This window comes from Tinamus guttatus, unplaced genomic scaffold (assembly GCF_059628265.1).
Source record: "Tinamus guttatus ecotype Peru unplaced genomic scaffold, ASM5962826v1 Tinamus_guttatus_pri_ptg000218l, whole genome shotgun sequence".
NCBI lineage: Eukaryota > Metazoa > Chordata > Aves > Tinamiformes > Tinamidae > Tinamus > Tinamus guttatus.
Genome location: NW_028288752.1, coordinates 2,661,658 through 2,677,532, shown reverse-complemented (window position 1 = coordinate 2,677,532; position 15,875 = coordinate 2,661,658). Strand labels below are relative to the sequence as shown.

The window sequence follows — 15,875 nt, the reverse complement described above, 5'->3', positions numbered from 1 at the left end:
TATCTGGAGTAACGTAAATATCCATTTCTGTCAGTATGGCACAAAACCTATGGAGTAGGATGTCATTATTGTAGATGTTTTGCAAACTAAACTCAAGAACACTATGAAAGACTCTTGATGTAAGAATGAAACAAGAGATGATAAATGGGAATTAAGAGATTGGAAGAAAGAAGAGGCAATAAATGGAAAGGAAGCAATTGGGAGGAAAAAAACGAAGCAAAATGACAGGGTGATAGTAGCTACAATGCACCACCCTCCTAGGTGTTGCCAGGTCTCTTTAATATATTCTTTTATTATTTTGTATGTATTATTGTGATAGCAGTTCCTAGGAAGGGAAAAGTGTTTTCCAAACAAAATCTGAGAATTAGTTTCCAAGGGGGATTAAGAATCACTGTTCTTCATGTTAGACCCTTTATAATTTAAATAAAGGGAATGCTATATGCATTTATATATACATGCATATGCTTTATTTTGCTTTGCTGCTTGATTTTACTGTACCATGAAGGGGTTTAATTGAAATAGTCCAATTTAACTTTTTTTTATAAATAAATATCACCCATCTCCCATGCTGCTGAAAATCAGATGGATCAATGATCAAGGATTTGCAGCATCTACCAAAATGGAAGTCTTCAATGTATCCACATTGTGTTTCAATGTCCAGCTTTTCATTCTTAACAGCTAGACCTGTAAGCTGAAGTGAATATGCTAAAACATTTCTGTTTCCCACTTTTGCAGTTCAATTAAGTTTCCAGGAAGAATTATTTAAGATTTTAGTCATCTTTCTGGCTGCCTTTCAAACCTTAGCCAAGTTTGACGTTAATTAGTGGTTACTAGCAAGGTAGGGCAGACATTGGTGACAGAGTCTTACAGTAACATTGCTTCAAACAGATGTTTTTTGAAATAACAGGTGTTTAATCTTCAGTAACTTGTAGGGCTTTTCCCCCTTGGAATAAATTGTAGGTTTGTCTCCTAATCTTACCTTAAAAATATGCTTAGAAAGGTTTTCTGTTTATACCTACTGGAGAGATTTGAACAAAATATTAAGCACAACATACATGTTAAATGAAATGTGTGTTATTGCATAGGACAGTATTCAGTGCAGCAGTAAGAGGAGCCCTAGAAGCATTTACGGTGTGTGTGGTTTTGTTTGTTTTCATGCTTGCTTGATGTTAAGCTCCTCAATACATATTTGGCTTTTAAGTCTGGGCTGCTTTTTAAAGGACTGTTCCGCTTTCAGTTTTCATCAATTTGCCATGTGTTGTGTGGGTAATCATCACTGTCCTAGATGATGCCATTCAAACCAATAGGATTAAATGTGAGTCAGTGTGAATCTTGAGTGTTTTGCAGAGTTAGGCCCTTAACTTTTGTTATAGTTTTTGCATGCTTGCTGCATACACAGAGTTGGAGGAGAGTTCAAACAGCTGTCCAGTGCTATGAGATTTCACACATCATTGCTTAAGTATATTTATATACATATATATGGTGTGCTGATAACTCTCTTATTTACTGCTCTACTCTGTTTTCTCACAGCTGCGGAAGGCAGTGATGGATCACATATCAGATTCATTCCTGGAGACCAACGTCCCGTTGCTGGTCCTCATCGAGGCTGCGAAAAGCGGCAACGAGAAGGAAGTGAAGGAGTACGCGCAGGTCTTCCGTGAGCACGCCAACAAGCTCGTGGAGGTAAGGGATCCTAGGGACAGAACTAGGTTTCCAAATCACTCTTCCAGGAGAGGCAAAGAAAGTGGCAGCTCAGCTCAAATGGTAGAGATATAATGCTTCCATAACAGAGGTCTAGGTGGACTTCATCCTTGGTGACTACTTAGCAATGACTAGCAGAAAGGAAGGTGTTTCAGGAGCTCATTAAAGCTGAATGTGTTTTGAATATTTCCAGTGTTTTGTCAAGCCTTGAGCTACAACAAGTCAGTGTCAGCTGAGCTTTGCTAGTGGTACAGTAGATTGTTTTTTTTTTTTTTTTTTTTTTTTTTTTTTTTTCCAGGAGGTTAAAAACTAAATGGGTGCTCCAGAATATCTTATCTGGTGCAGGCTGAAGGCCGCTCCAGACTTGCAGGCTCATCGTGCCAGACTAAAGTAGGGGAAGGGTATGTAATAAAGGCATAGCCGAAGACAATGTTTACTCTTGAAGGGCATGCATTAGATAAGTTCTTAGTATCTGTTTTTTCTGAAGGGACTTGCTGTGTTAAGTCAACACACCGTCTTTAGCTTCAAGGATGATACAGAAGCATTTATTTAACTATGTGGAGAATCAAACATAATGGCTTGAACCTGGCTGCCTACTGAACAGGTTTTTTACCAAATGATAATGTTTGCTCATCTCAATTTGCCCTCTGTGACAGATTAAGGACTGTGGAAAAATATTTGCATTTCTCCAAGACACAAATACAGTTCAGTGATGTATGTTTGCTATTATTGTAGCATTAACTTCTCTATACTGGTGTTATTCTGAAGAATATGAAGTTCTTCACCAGCCCTGCTGTGTATGCTTTAACAAAAAACTCCTAAGAAACTTTTGTTGATTAGGGTGCTGTTGGGGAAGGCGTAGCTCTTCCCGTTGGCAGTAGAGGCAGTCATCAACTTCACACCTCTGGGGTGTCTGTTGCTGTCTGCTATTCTCCAAGTGCTATAGTACTTCATGTGTAGGCATCTGGGCACAGCTTCTGGGATTTAATAACTCCAGCTGCATTCTGAACACTGCTGAACTTCCAGGTTTACTACTGTTATGTACAGGAAGATCAGAGGAGTGTTGGCAGCACGCTGTTTTGAACTATTAGTACTGCAAAGAGATATAGCTACTACGTTTTTCAAGAAAAAAGACAAATTTTCATTGCAACCGTATTGTAGTATTATTCAGAAGACTAGAATTCTGAATTGCTATGTAATGAACATGTGGTTAGTATTAGGGCAGTCCTCTCCTCCATGGATCTGCAAGAAAGTATTTCTATTATAGTTCTAATAGCTTTATTATTAAAAAGTTAAAAATAACTAAATGGATCTTATCTTTTACAAGATAATAAGAGGTAGTGGCAGGAAAGGAAGAAAAATAATTACCGAATATAGGTTTAAAATAATTTCAACTAACAGCTTTAGAAGAAACCAAGATACTGATTCCATTAATCTAACTGTGGGATTATAAATCTAACATTATTATTGGATTTGATTACTGATTTATTTTATTTTTAACTTTAAATGACAGCTTTTAGGTATCCTTTTTAGAGGATCCTAACTGTAAAATAAGTTGTGATGGTAACATAGATGCCTTGGTCCAAATATGTGTATAAGATGAGAGAAGTATAATAGTGTGTGTCTATACATTCATATTCCTGTTTAAGCTGTTTCAGATTATTTTTAAAAAAATTATACTCATTCTTCAGCTATATATAGCTGAAGTTAGGACATGTTTTTATCCTTACTCCTTTATGAGGATGGACTCTCTTAATTAGGTCTTGGTTGTTTACTTCTAAGCTTCATACTTGTTTATTTCTTCTGGGTAATGAAATCTCTAGAAGAAACCAATTTCTAGTGCAAGTGGGAATTTGAAACCTAGGTTTTGTCCATCAGAGCACAGAAGCAAAATGTTTGGAATAGACTTACTGCCCTTGCTTTTTCACTTAAAATAATTTCATCATTTTCACTTGAAGATGCACAACGGTATCTTTAGCAGATGGACTTCTCTGGTTTTGTGGGTCAAGTATTTTGAAGTGTGGTTTAAAGATGAAACCTAATCAAGTGACTGTAGAACAAAAGATCCTTTCCCAGGCAGAGGGCCAGAATTCTTGCTAATATATGCAAACACAGTTTCACTGAAGTATTGGGAGCTGCGCCTACTTATGTGAAAGGAATTTGTCAATATAAATCCAATACTATGAAAATGCAATAATCATTAATTCTAAAATCTGAATCTTGATTTCCTGGATGTCTCACCAAGCTCAATAGGAAGTCTATGAAGATAAAGGTCTGAGAAAGAACCTCTGTTAGTCGTAACTTTCTAAGTTATACATTAACAAAGATGTATGTTATAGGAATGAGGTGAATGTTGCAGAATTGTGTTTTGTGAGATGCTTGAACTATTTCTGTCTTCCCTCCCTACATCTTTTCATAACACTTGTCTTTTGCTTTTCACTTGATTTGCTATGATATGCCTCATTTGAGAATAAGCCCAAAGATGAATTCCCAATTTCCTAGGGATTTTGGGTATCTCTGTAGGCTGTTTAGGAACCAGTGTTATCTGATGAAACTGGAGGCACATTATCTGTGGTGCCTTTATTAAAGCCTTCTTGCTCAGGCTCCCTCCAGAGCTTGCAGGACTAAGAATCAGCCTATTTATGAATCATCCAAAATGGCTCAAAACCAGTACAGACATTTAAAACATACCTGAAGGTCTATGGCGTCATTAAAACCATTTTTATTCAAACCACCATCCAGCAGCCATCTCCATCTTTATGCTTTCTGAAACTAAAGGTAGAGGAGCACTGGTGCTTTCCAGATCATGACCTTTATCTTATAATAATCTTCTTAATGTTTTTAAAATTTTAATCTATCATGACTGAAAGGCAGTCAATGCTTAACTTGCATTGCCAGCTTCAAGTCTGATGTTGAAGCAATTTAACTTCCACGTCCAGGTTTCTTCATTTATAGCATAAGGCTAATGACAGGTAATTCTAATACCTACCTCACAAAGGTACTCTGATGCTAAATCAGTTCAGATTTAGGCATCTAGCAAAGCACTATATGTATGGCAGCTAATTAACTACTATGTTTGGTGCTGTTTTCTGTATTTAACTGTCAGTCCTCTGGACTGTGTATTGCAAAATTGCACTCATTAAATGACCAAATGCAGCTGCTTCTCCTGGGAGATCAAGTGCAGTGGCCAGTAGGCTCCAGAGATCCAGGATAGTAAGCTGCTTAGTTGCCTTCAGCATGAAATATCAGCATGTGTGACTATTAACTAATAACTGTGAAAATGCAGATTGTAGCAGATGTAGATTGGGATTTCTGTCCTCACAGCAAGGATGGGAACAAGCGCATGAGACAGCTACTGAAGAATAATTTTTTTTTTCTAAGCTTAATTCAATTATGCTTTTTGTTTCTTTACTTTTTATTTCCTGATGGAAGTAATTTTAATTATTTTCCCTATGATCATTTACAGTGATCATAAAGCAAATCTCTGTCCAAAATATTTGACAGCAACTCCTGAATCTACATTCTGAATCTTTAAAGAAAAATCCAGCACAAGAGCTTGTAAAGTTTCAAAAAAAGTGCTGCTTCTTCTAAAGACCTCACTGAATACTTGGGTGGGTGAGGAGGAAGACTTGCAGCAGGTTCTCTGTTTTGTGGTATGAGAGCAGAAACCAGGTATACAAACCTTTCCTCTTATAGAATCCTACAAAAAAAGTGCTATTGAAATGACAACTGACCCATAACTGGAATGTTACAGATTTTGTACCATGTTACAGATACATTCTACAGATCTATTTGGCTGTTTGTCCTTCAGATCGTTAAGGATAAAAATCCAGTGGGCTGAGTACAACAAAACAAGTCCTTGACTCAAGGAGACTGTGCCGAGGCTTCCTGTGAAAAGGAAGAACTTCACAAGCAATCTGTCACTGCTCTTAAGGAAAGAAGTGTTCTGTATTTATGCTTCCTCATCTTGATGAAAGCTAGTTACTGTGAAGATGCATATGAAATTTTAATATGGCAAAAACAAAGGGACTCACCACACAAAGAATAAAGCGTTGCTAAGTCTGAATAACATCGAAGTTTAGCTTAATTGGCTCTTTGGCAGGACACAATGGGAAGTAAGAGAAGAAAGATAGTAGGCGATAGGAAATTACATTCATTCTCTATCTTGAAAGTAAAAGGACTTATCCAGTAAAAGTTCAAAGCTGCAATTGTCCATTGGAAGTGGTCTTATCCTTAGATGTTAAGGAGAGAGACTTTTAAAATAAGTCATATGACAACATGAACTTCCAAGTTTTCTAAAAACTAAGCCTTAAATTTGATTTTTCTTAAGTTTACCATTTGGTAATTGGAGAACAGTTGCATCTGTTAGTGTTCTGCCTTACAATTTTCAGAAGTAAATTTCAGTATTACTGCAGAGAAGACTTTTAAGCTTTTTTATAGGTTTGGTGCTGTATCACTTCCTGATAACTACAATCTTTCACAAAAAGATAATGTCCTGATTTTTTAAATTAATTCTAGGAAATATTTTTTTTGTGGGACTTGTATATCTAGCAATTTTGGCTAATGCAAACAAACATTCCCAGACCTGCTGAAAGTAATCAGTCATCTAATAACAGTTCTTCCATGAGCAAGTACCCTTATGCTATGGTTTATGGATATTAAAACTTGATACAGTGCGGGCAAATCAATAGTCTCAAGGTTGGATAGTAATTTATGGCCAATGGAACCTAAAACAGCTTTTTTTTTTCCTGTTTTATATATGTTATATACTAGGCTTACAGGAATCTTAGCTTTCTCCTGGCCATGCATTTGTCCTCTTGAGCAGAATACTGGGGCCACTTTTGGGGTGTTTGGTGCTTTTGTCTTTATTGTAATGCCAAAGGAAAAGAATTCGTGTTTAACTCCTTGGTGAGATGCCATGAATGCTGCTTTCCATTTTCCAAGCCCTGTCTGTCAGTAAATTTTCTGCAGATGTAAATCTGCAGCAACAGAGCTAATGTCTATCCCATCATTTTGGTTCTGGAAGCATCTCATGAAAGTGCATCTTGGGTTTTCAGTCTGTAAGAAATTTAAAGATAGAATTTGTCTTAGGGAATGGAGAGCTTACATTGAAGTTTTGGACTTATAGGGCCAGGTTCTTATTAGGTGTAAATCTACAAAACACTTATTGAAAACAGTTGAGTTATTGTCAGTGATTATCATAAAGAATTGTATAAAAAGGCTGTGTTCTTTTGTAAATATTGCATAAGTTCACGAGTATCAATTTAGAAAACTTAATTAGATTGTCATTTGAGAGAGATAAAACCCAGAGTAACAAGCCCGAGAGGAAAATTCTTGATTCACTTCTTTCTGAAATTTTTGTTCAGGGAAACAAGCAATGTTCCTATATGATGTAATTCACAAATACAGACTGTACCTGAAATGTTCTGTTCTTTCCAATTTAAGTGTACATCACTGCATTATTGGAGTATCTTACTAGCTATTTTCTACTAAGCAATGAAGAAAAGATGTCAGCACTCTTCTGCAACTTTTTTATCCTACTTCTATCATGAGAAAAATACATATGTCTGGGTTTTCTCTTCTACAAATTAAAAGCTGATCAGTCTACTTGACATTAGAACTCATCTAGATAATAAATAATATTTAGCAAGTACTAATCCATGATGCCAATCCAATAGTATTGGTAAAGTCATAGATTATTTGAATTTAAGTCATTCAAGTTGAGAATTTTGATCTGAAATTAAAGCTGTGGGTTGCTTTTGTCATAGTGTTTCATCTGCTCATGTGAGTTGGAATTTCTATCTCAGGTCTTTCCTCCCACCCCATGGGCAAAAATATTTTTAATTCCTAGTAAACATCATTGGTGTGTTGAAGATTAATAAGAACTATACCAAATCTAATTATCTGCAATATGAAAAGCTTGGGCACTCTGCAGTTTTTCATCTTATACCCTGTTCCAGCCAGATCTAGTGACTCCGTTTTCTTCATTTTGGGACTCTAGTGCCCTTTTTTCCCTATAGAAGGATAAGCATTATGGAAGCTTATAAGCCTTACAGGAGAGATTTTTTTCCTTCTATTTTCCAAGTATGGTTGCTGCATCTCAAGCTTAACAGGTCTCCCATAGGAAGAAGTTGTTGCAGGCTGAAACTATGATCTGTTAGCTGCATCCTTAACCTGGAAATGGGGGCAAAATTAATCTTACAAATGGACAGCTTGGCTATAGCAGATGCTGACTGTGCCTCAGGACCAAATAAAACCAGAAGGTCTCCAAGAGGAATAACTTCCTCACTCAACTAGCTTGTGACACAGCTCTTTTTTCAGTATCTTTCTACTGATAATTCACATTCTTGTGAACGTGTTTGTGTGACTTAACATTATTTTGAATAATCTTTTTCTACTTATGAGCTTGGTAAGCTTGCACATGTTAAAGCAACATCCAAAGGGCTAAAGGGAATACATTTCTTTTTTTTTTTTTTTCCCCCCCACAAATCTTTCTGTGATATATATATATATATGTATGTATATGGTATCTGCTATTTAAACTTGACAACCTGGGGGCAATGATAGCTGGTTTTCTTCCTGGAAGCAGGCTAAAAGGAAGGGAAGTGAGCAGAAAAATGCAGCAGCATGTACAAGGACAAGTGCAGGGTCCTGCACCTGGGGAGGAGTAACCCCAGACACCAGTACAGATTAGGGGTTGACCTGCTGGAAAGTAGCTCTGTGGAGAGGGATTTGGGAGTTCTGGTTGACAACAAATTAACCATGAGGCAGCAATGTGCCCTCATGGCCAAGAGGACCAATGGGATTGTGTCCTGCACCAGGAGGAGAATTGCCAGTAGATCGAGGGAGGGGATCCTGCCCCTCTACTCGGCTCTGGTGAGGCCACACCTGGAGTATTGGGTACAGTTCTGGGCTTCCCAGAACGAGAGGGACGTTGAGCCTCTAGAGAGGGTCCAGCGTAGGGCCACAAAGATGATTAAGGCACTTGGAGCATCTATCTTCTGAGGAAAGACTAAGCAAGCTGGGCCTGTTTAGCCTAGAGAAGAGATGACTGAGAGGAGATCTGATCAACATGTGCAAGTACCTTAGGGTTGATTGTAGGGAGGATGGGGCCAAACTCTTCTTGGTGGTGGCCAGTGACAGGACAAGGGATAATGGGTACAAGTTGAAACACAGGCAGTTCCACCTCCATGTGAGGAAGAACTTCTTTCCTGTGAGGGTGACAGAGCCCTGGAACAGGCTGCCCAGAGAGGTTGTGGAGTCCGCTTCTCCGGAGATCTGCCAAAATCCAAATCTGCCTGGATGCCAGCCTGTGCCACGTGCTCTGGGTGTCCCTGCTTGAGCAGGAGGAGTTGGACTAGATGATCTCTAGAGGTCCCTTCTAACCTCAACTGTTCTGTGATCTCCATACCAATCTGTATGTATCTTTTGTGTAGATGCTGTAAATCCAGTGCTGGTCTTGTTATCCAATTTACTGAAGGTCACCATTCAGCAGTGAATGACTAAAATATTTAAAGTACTTTCTTATTTAAAGTATAAATATATATATAGCTGTGAAGGTTTCTCTGAATTAAAGCTTACTTCAACCAGTTCTTCACTCTCTTGCTGCAATTCTTTAACATCTTTTCTTTGAATACCTATTAAAATTATTTTCCTGATAAATGCTTTCTTCCTGCAGAAGAACAAAAAAGTATTTCTAGTAATTTCTCAATGTTTTCCAGTTAGCTGCCTTTAAAATAAGTAACCATGTATAGCGCCTGCCTCTGTAAAAGAGACTAATTCTAATTACTACTTTTTTAATTGCCAGCCTCTTTTCCTTTTTTTCTCTAGTGAATAACACCTGCTTAACAAAAGAGAATCACTTCTCTGGTCTGATCACACTACTGTAGATGTGATTCATGTGCTACTGTGTTCCAAAATTAAACGGACTCCCACATACTCTACTATTCATCTATGTCTACTATCTAATATAATCCAATCACCTAGTGGTATAGGTGATTTAAAACTTGTTAACAGTATTTGTAGCTATTGTTTGTATTGTTTTAAATTATCAATTTTATACATTATGGTAATAACGGCCATTTGTTCTAACCAGTTGTTGGCTTACAGCCATTTATTGTATTCTATGATGCTATTCAGCATAGTCAGGAATTATCGCCTAATACTTTCATCAAAAATACTCCTCTGGATTGGTTGAATGTGTGAACCTTTTCATGGCAAATGGTCTTGAGGAACATAGGTATTCTTTACTGTGAGCTTAAGCACTTCTGATAGACTTGTTTTTCTTATTTACAGAAATGTCATCTCTTCCATCGGGGTGAGTAATGTAAATGGAAGCTCATGAGACAGTTACTTCTCTCACTGATGGAAGAATAATTAAAGAAGACTTGTAAAACTAGCTGTTAGCGGAGGCTTTGCTCTCAAATTGTCAGGATGAATCCATCACACTTGTGTGATGACATGGTGTAAAATTCCCAGCACTATGACAGCTCTGCCCACTCTGTTTGGCAGTTCTAAATCAGTACTGGCAGGTCTGTGGTCTACCTGCCTTTACTATGATTTTTTTTTTTCCTTGTGGTTATTCCATAGGGTAGGATGTATGAAAACCTCTTCATCTAGTAGTCAGTGGGTAAAACTTGCTGCCAGCATCTTACACTGACCAATCTATTAGTTTTCTGGCAAAATAGGTGAAAGTAGTATTAATTTGAGAGAGGTTAAAAAAATGACAACTTCCTAATCGTCTGGTAGGCCTTCATAGAGGATCCTTCCTTCATTCATGTTGGAAATCACTTGAGAACCTTTTTCTTCTCTTGATGGTCCCTTCCAAGATGGGGAAGAAGAATTGGTGAGAGGATTCAAGGCAGTTCCTGAGAAGCTACAGTGGTTAACATAAAAAGGGATGAAGATTTATTTGAGTCTGCTGGCCCTTTAGGCTAGCATACTTAAGTTGTTGGGTGTCTTTGAACTAGAAATACAGCTAGTGCCACAGCTAAATTATGTTGGTGTTCCAGCCGTTCTCCACACTTACAGGTGTGTAAGAGCATTGGAGTAAAACTCATACCTCTCATGGCTGTAAATTGCCTGCAACTCTGCCTTCATATCCCTATAAGTACTCTCTTAATGAGGGAAAATAGCTAAAGTAAATGCTGCTCAGAAGAAGCAAAAGATTCAAGAAATCATTCTTGCTTTATTCAGCCGATATCTGTGTGTTTCAAGATCATAGAATCATAGAATGCTTAGGGTTGGAAGGGACCTCTAGAGATCATCTAGTCCAACCCCCCTGCACACGCAGGGTCACCTAGAGCACGTGGCACAGGACTGCGTCCAAGCGGGTTTTGAAGATCTCCAGAGAAGGAGACTCCACAACCTCTCTGGGCAGCCTGTTCCAGTGCTCTCTCACCCTCACTGTTAAGAAATTTTTCCTTAAGTTCCTGTGGAACTTTTGGTGCTTCAGTTTGTGGCCGTTACCTCTAGTCTTATCAGTGGCCACCACTGAAAAGAGGCCAGCACCATCCTCCTCACTGCCTCCCTTGAGGTACTTATAGACACTGATTAGGTCCCCTCTCAGCCTTCTCTTCTCCAGGCTGAACAGGCCCAGCTCCCTCAGCCTCTCCTCATAGGGCAGATGTTCCAGGCCCCTGATCATCCTTGTAGCCCTGCGCTGGACTCTCTCCAGCAGCTCCACATCCCTCTTGTACTGGGGGGCCCAGAACTGGACACAATACTCCAGATGCGGCCTCACTAGGGCTGAGTAGAGGGGCAGGATCACCTCCCTTGACCTGCTGGAGACGCTCTTCTTAATGCACCCCAGGATCCCATTGGCCTTCTTGGCCACGAGGGCACCCTGCTGCCTCATGGTCAACTTGTCGTCCACCATGACGCCCAGGTCTTTCTCTGCAGAGCTGCTCTCCAGAAGGTCAGTCCCCAGCCTGTACTGGTGTCTGGGGTTATTTCTCCCCAGGTGCAGGACCTTGCACTTGGCCTTGTTGAACTTCATGAGGTTTTTCACTGCCCAGTTGTCCAGTCTGTCCAGGTCCCTCTGGATGGCAGCACAGCCCTCTGGGGTATCGGCTACTCCTCCCAGTTTCGTGTCATCAGCAAACTTGCTGAGGGAGCACTCTGTGCCTTCATCCAGGTCACTGATGAATAAATTGAACAGGACTGGACCAAGGACTGACCCCTGGGGGACCCCTCTAGCTACAGGCCTCCAATTAGACTCTGCACTGCTGATCACCACTCTCTGGGCCCTGCCATCCAGCCAGTTCCTCAGATACTAACTTTAATGCTGTGTGGTCTTTGTAACTTGTTTAAGAATCAGAATTGTTTCCTCCATTTAGTTCTCTTTTCCTTGAGTTGCCTTTGGGCATATTGTATAATACAAACATGTTTCCTATTTAACATTCTCCCTTTTCTGCCCTTCTGTGTGAGCATGCTTATATTTCATGAAGAGAACCTTATGAACCGTTTATTTATATACCCCTTTTATATGTTCAGGTGAGTTGAGTTTGATTACAAAACTCTCTTATAGCATAAAATTTAGGTTAGAATTAAGGAAGGGGAAGGATGAAATACAAGATACTACACTAGTATTCCAAAATCATGGCTAAGTGTCAAATAAAGCAACCAGCTAGTATGTAGAAAGGGAATCTGTCATCCATGACTTAGCCATTTCTGAGTCTATTTACATATAGACCCAGACATTTGTCTAGTCATACCTGGGTCTATTTACAATTTAGGTGAACCAAAACTATTGATTCTTCCACCTTAATTTTTTGGTTGGCAAATTGTCACTGATGATGAACCCGTAATCAGTTATGCTCAGTGACTTCAGCAGTAGATGACCTTGGGTTTTTAAATTTGTTATCTGAATCTATCTGCTTTATAATTTTTAGGCCTTACACTGTTTCTTATTCTTACAATCTTTGCTTTATTACTAAAGACCTTTCTGTTCTCCATGTAGGTTGTGAAATGTTGCAGTTCCAAAGCCATAGTGGTGGTAGGAAGAGGGGAGGAGATATCAAATGAGTATTGGATTCACAAACGGTCTGTAGACAGTAGGTCCGATCGCCTTCCTAGGAGTGAATAGAGTTCCCAAATAGTGTGATCAACTGTAAGCTCGACTCTGGCAATATTGGATTCATGAACAGTCTGTCAACTGTAGGTCTGATCGCCTCCCTGCAAACAAGTAGTTGAGTTCACAAACAGTATGGTTTATTCAAAAGCAACATTTACAAAGCAGGTTTCGGATGTCAGTACAAGAAATTCTTCTTCTTTTTAGCTAGCTCCGATGTACAAATGTGCAATCATCACTCCTCCCAGAAGGTGGGAGAGGGCTGTCAGTCTCGGGTCTCTTCAGGTGGTGTCTCAACCTGAGGGGAGGAAAGGGGGATCAACCTGTTGATCAATCCCAGAAGTTACAATGAGCTCTTCCTTCCTTAGTTCACCTTTTTGTTTACATTTAGGTGGACCTTGAGTGACTCTAGTCTACTTACTTTTGTTATTAACTGGTGAAAAAGCCTCTCACTTTCATTTAGGGGTACAGTCAACAAAATCTAAAGCATGTGCTCAGTGAGGAGTGCTCGTACCTGGGAGGCAGGTAACTTTTGGGACTGAGGTGCATTTTGGCATTATAATGAGCAAAGTTCATCCAAAAGGAGTGATTTGCCACTCTTGCAGGCTCAGTGCTGGACATGTTATCGTATATCTCCCATTAGACAGCCACTGTGCAGCTCATCAGCAGCCCAGCACAGGGAGTGCAACAGACTTTGGCCGCGGTGTCTTCACCCCGCTCCATCCTCCGTTACTCCCCTTTGCAGCTGTGAGGAGGACAGGTTGTGCTGCCCAGGGAACCGTGGAAGAGCAGAGTCCCTGCACACCAGCGATCCCGGAAGTGGCAACTGTGTATCACCCCAAGCAGGCCTCTCTAATGCCAAAACTTCAGTTAGGCCCTAGTTTTCCTCTCAGTTCCTGCTTTCAAACAATTCTTCCACATAGGTACTTAAATTTTCATCCAAGAACTCCCTAACTTTAAGCTGTGCATAATGGGATCCTCTGGTTTCTTTTTCATAAGCTATGTTTTCCAAGATTTTAATTACCTGTGTGACTCATCTCTATACCATCTGTGGGTTTTTTCCAGAAACTTCACAAACATTGCTACTTAAATATAAATTCTCTTACTTTTTCTCACCATTTAGCACATGCAAGTAGTACCTGAGGCATACTGTTTTGTGCTTTTAAACAAATGAAGAAAAAAACTTCATCACAAATATTTCTTTTATTAATCCTGGAATGCCTGGTAGCGTCAGTCATAAGATGCATCCTTTGCCATTTTGCAAAAGTTAAATAATTGTTTTATGGTGTTTTTCCACCTACATAATCTAAGCATCAGAAAAATCTGTGTTGTTCTAAAATACTTTTCTGCAAAAATGGGTTCTCAGATGACCTGCAGAGTGAGATAAACCACATCTTTGTTTTCTGCTAAAATAGTTGTTGTTTGGAGAAATTTTACTTCTCTTGCTAGAGACTTTTGCTACAGAATTGAGTCAGGGAATTGTAACAGAAATCACAGTGAGGCTACAAATCCATGTAAAGCACCCTGGAGGGAAATGCATCAGGGAGGGCTATTGGGCAGAGATTTTAGGGTAAACTTTAATTGACGTTTTATATACACAATTATAATATTGGTGCTGTCAAGCAAGTATGGGAGTGGATTTTCTTTTTTTTTTTTTAAACCATTAATTTATGTTTTTTTTTTTTAACTTGTAGCCCATGGATCATAAACATGAAAATACACTTAATGTAAGGCAGATGTAGGAGGCAAGAAATCTCTGTCATAATCTTCCTAGTTAAAAGCTTGTGTTCAGCAATGGAGGGAAAAAAGCATTAGAAAACCTATAGTGTCATAACCCCTATATTTCATATCTTAATTTGGAGGTAGATTTCCAAGCAAAAGAAAGTTTAGTACACATCTAAAATAACATTTTAATAAAGGTGTGCATCAAGTTTCAGTTGAGAAGCTTAATAGGATATTGAAGATAATAAGTGTGACTTCATGGCTTATCATGAAATATCATTGGTTTCCTTGTTCATTTTGCCTTTTTTAAAATTTAGAATTCTGAATATCAAATACAAAAATTGATTTGTTTGTCTTCAAAATTCCAGGAAGTTTTTTTTTCCTAAAATCTAAGATCAAGCATGAGGAATTTCAGGCTAACATCACCTGCTTGAAAGTTATAAGTAGTTGAAAAGAATTTTAGAACAAAGTGTAATTTCAACAGTATTTGTAGTGTGACAGTAGGATGGTTATAAAACTACAACTAGAACTATGTTTTGATGATCCTGAAGTAGTTCCAAGCCTTCAAAAGTTGAGGAATAGACTTTCTGTAAGACTTAATCTCTTTACAATACATTATGTTTAAAAGCGCAAGATAGTGAAGCCACAGAAGGTAAAGAATTACCGATGTCCATACTACTTGCAGTCAGAAGGAATATATGATATAAGTTATTTGTGCCCACTGTTAAAAGATGAGTGACTTGCAACCTCCTGATATCACCCTGATATCCTTATCGTTATATAGCAATGACTTCACTTTCTTGCTCAGATGTAATGAGAACATTTTATCATAGAAATCCAAGAATAGTTGGCTTGGAGGCTGCCATGTTATATTACAGTCTTTGTTCCATGTCTCCTTGCAGCACATCATTTGTAGTTATAACCTCTGAGGTTATGATTAAATGCCTGTAGGCTTTCTGCCCCTTGTAATGCAAAGAAAAGTACAGTTTTTATGCATAGACATACCCATGAGTGTAGGAGTACAGATCTCCTGTTACTATTTGAAGACGAAATGCATACCATTCTTCAATTTCAAGGGATTTCTAAATGCTCCTGAGCTCAAGGAAGACAGTCCAAGCTGCTATAAGATCTGGAATCACTGCTTGTGATGTGAATCAAAAGCTCCATTTTTGGCACAAATGCTGATGTCAGGAGGAAGATGAGCATCAGCAATGAACATTAACAAAATAACTAAGAAACTAACATGCATAGGATTTTTTTTTTTTAGATAGGTGAGGGAAAATAAGAAAAAGGCAGTAATGACTTATGATTTGACTGAGAGCACAGCTTCCTTAATAGAAGACTTTGGTTTACTGGGATGCCAGTATAGCTAAGGATAGTT

General features: G+C 38.8%; 1 protein-coding gene across 3 annotated transcripts in view; it reads left to right on the top strand.

Moving 5' to 3' along the window:
* The window catches only part of CTNNA2 (catenin alpha 2), a 395,828-nt gene that overhangs the window by 301,542 nt on the left and 78,411 nt on the right, over positions 1-15,875 (top strand). For all 3 annotated transcript variants that reach the window (XM_088524973.1, XM_088524972.1, XM_088524970.1), the window contains one exon: positions 1,531-1,683. In XM_088524973.1, the coding sequence (XP_088381099.1) occupies positions 1,531-1,683 (153 nt within the window). The remainder of the gene's footprint in view (positions 1-1,530; positions 1,684-15,875) is intronic.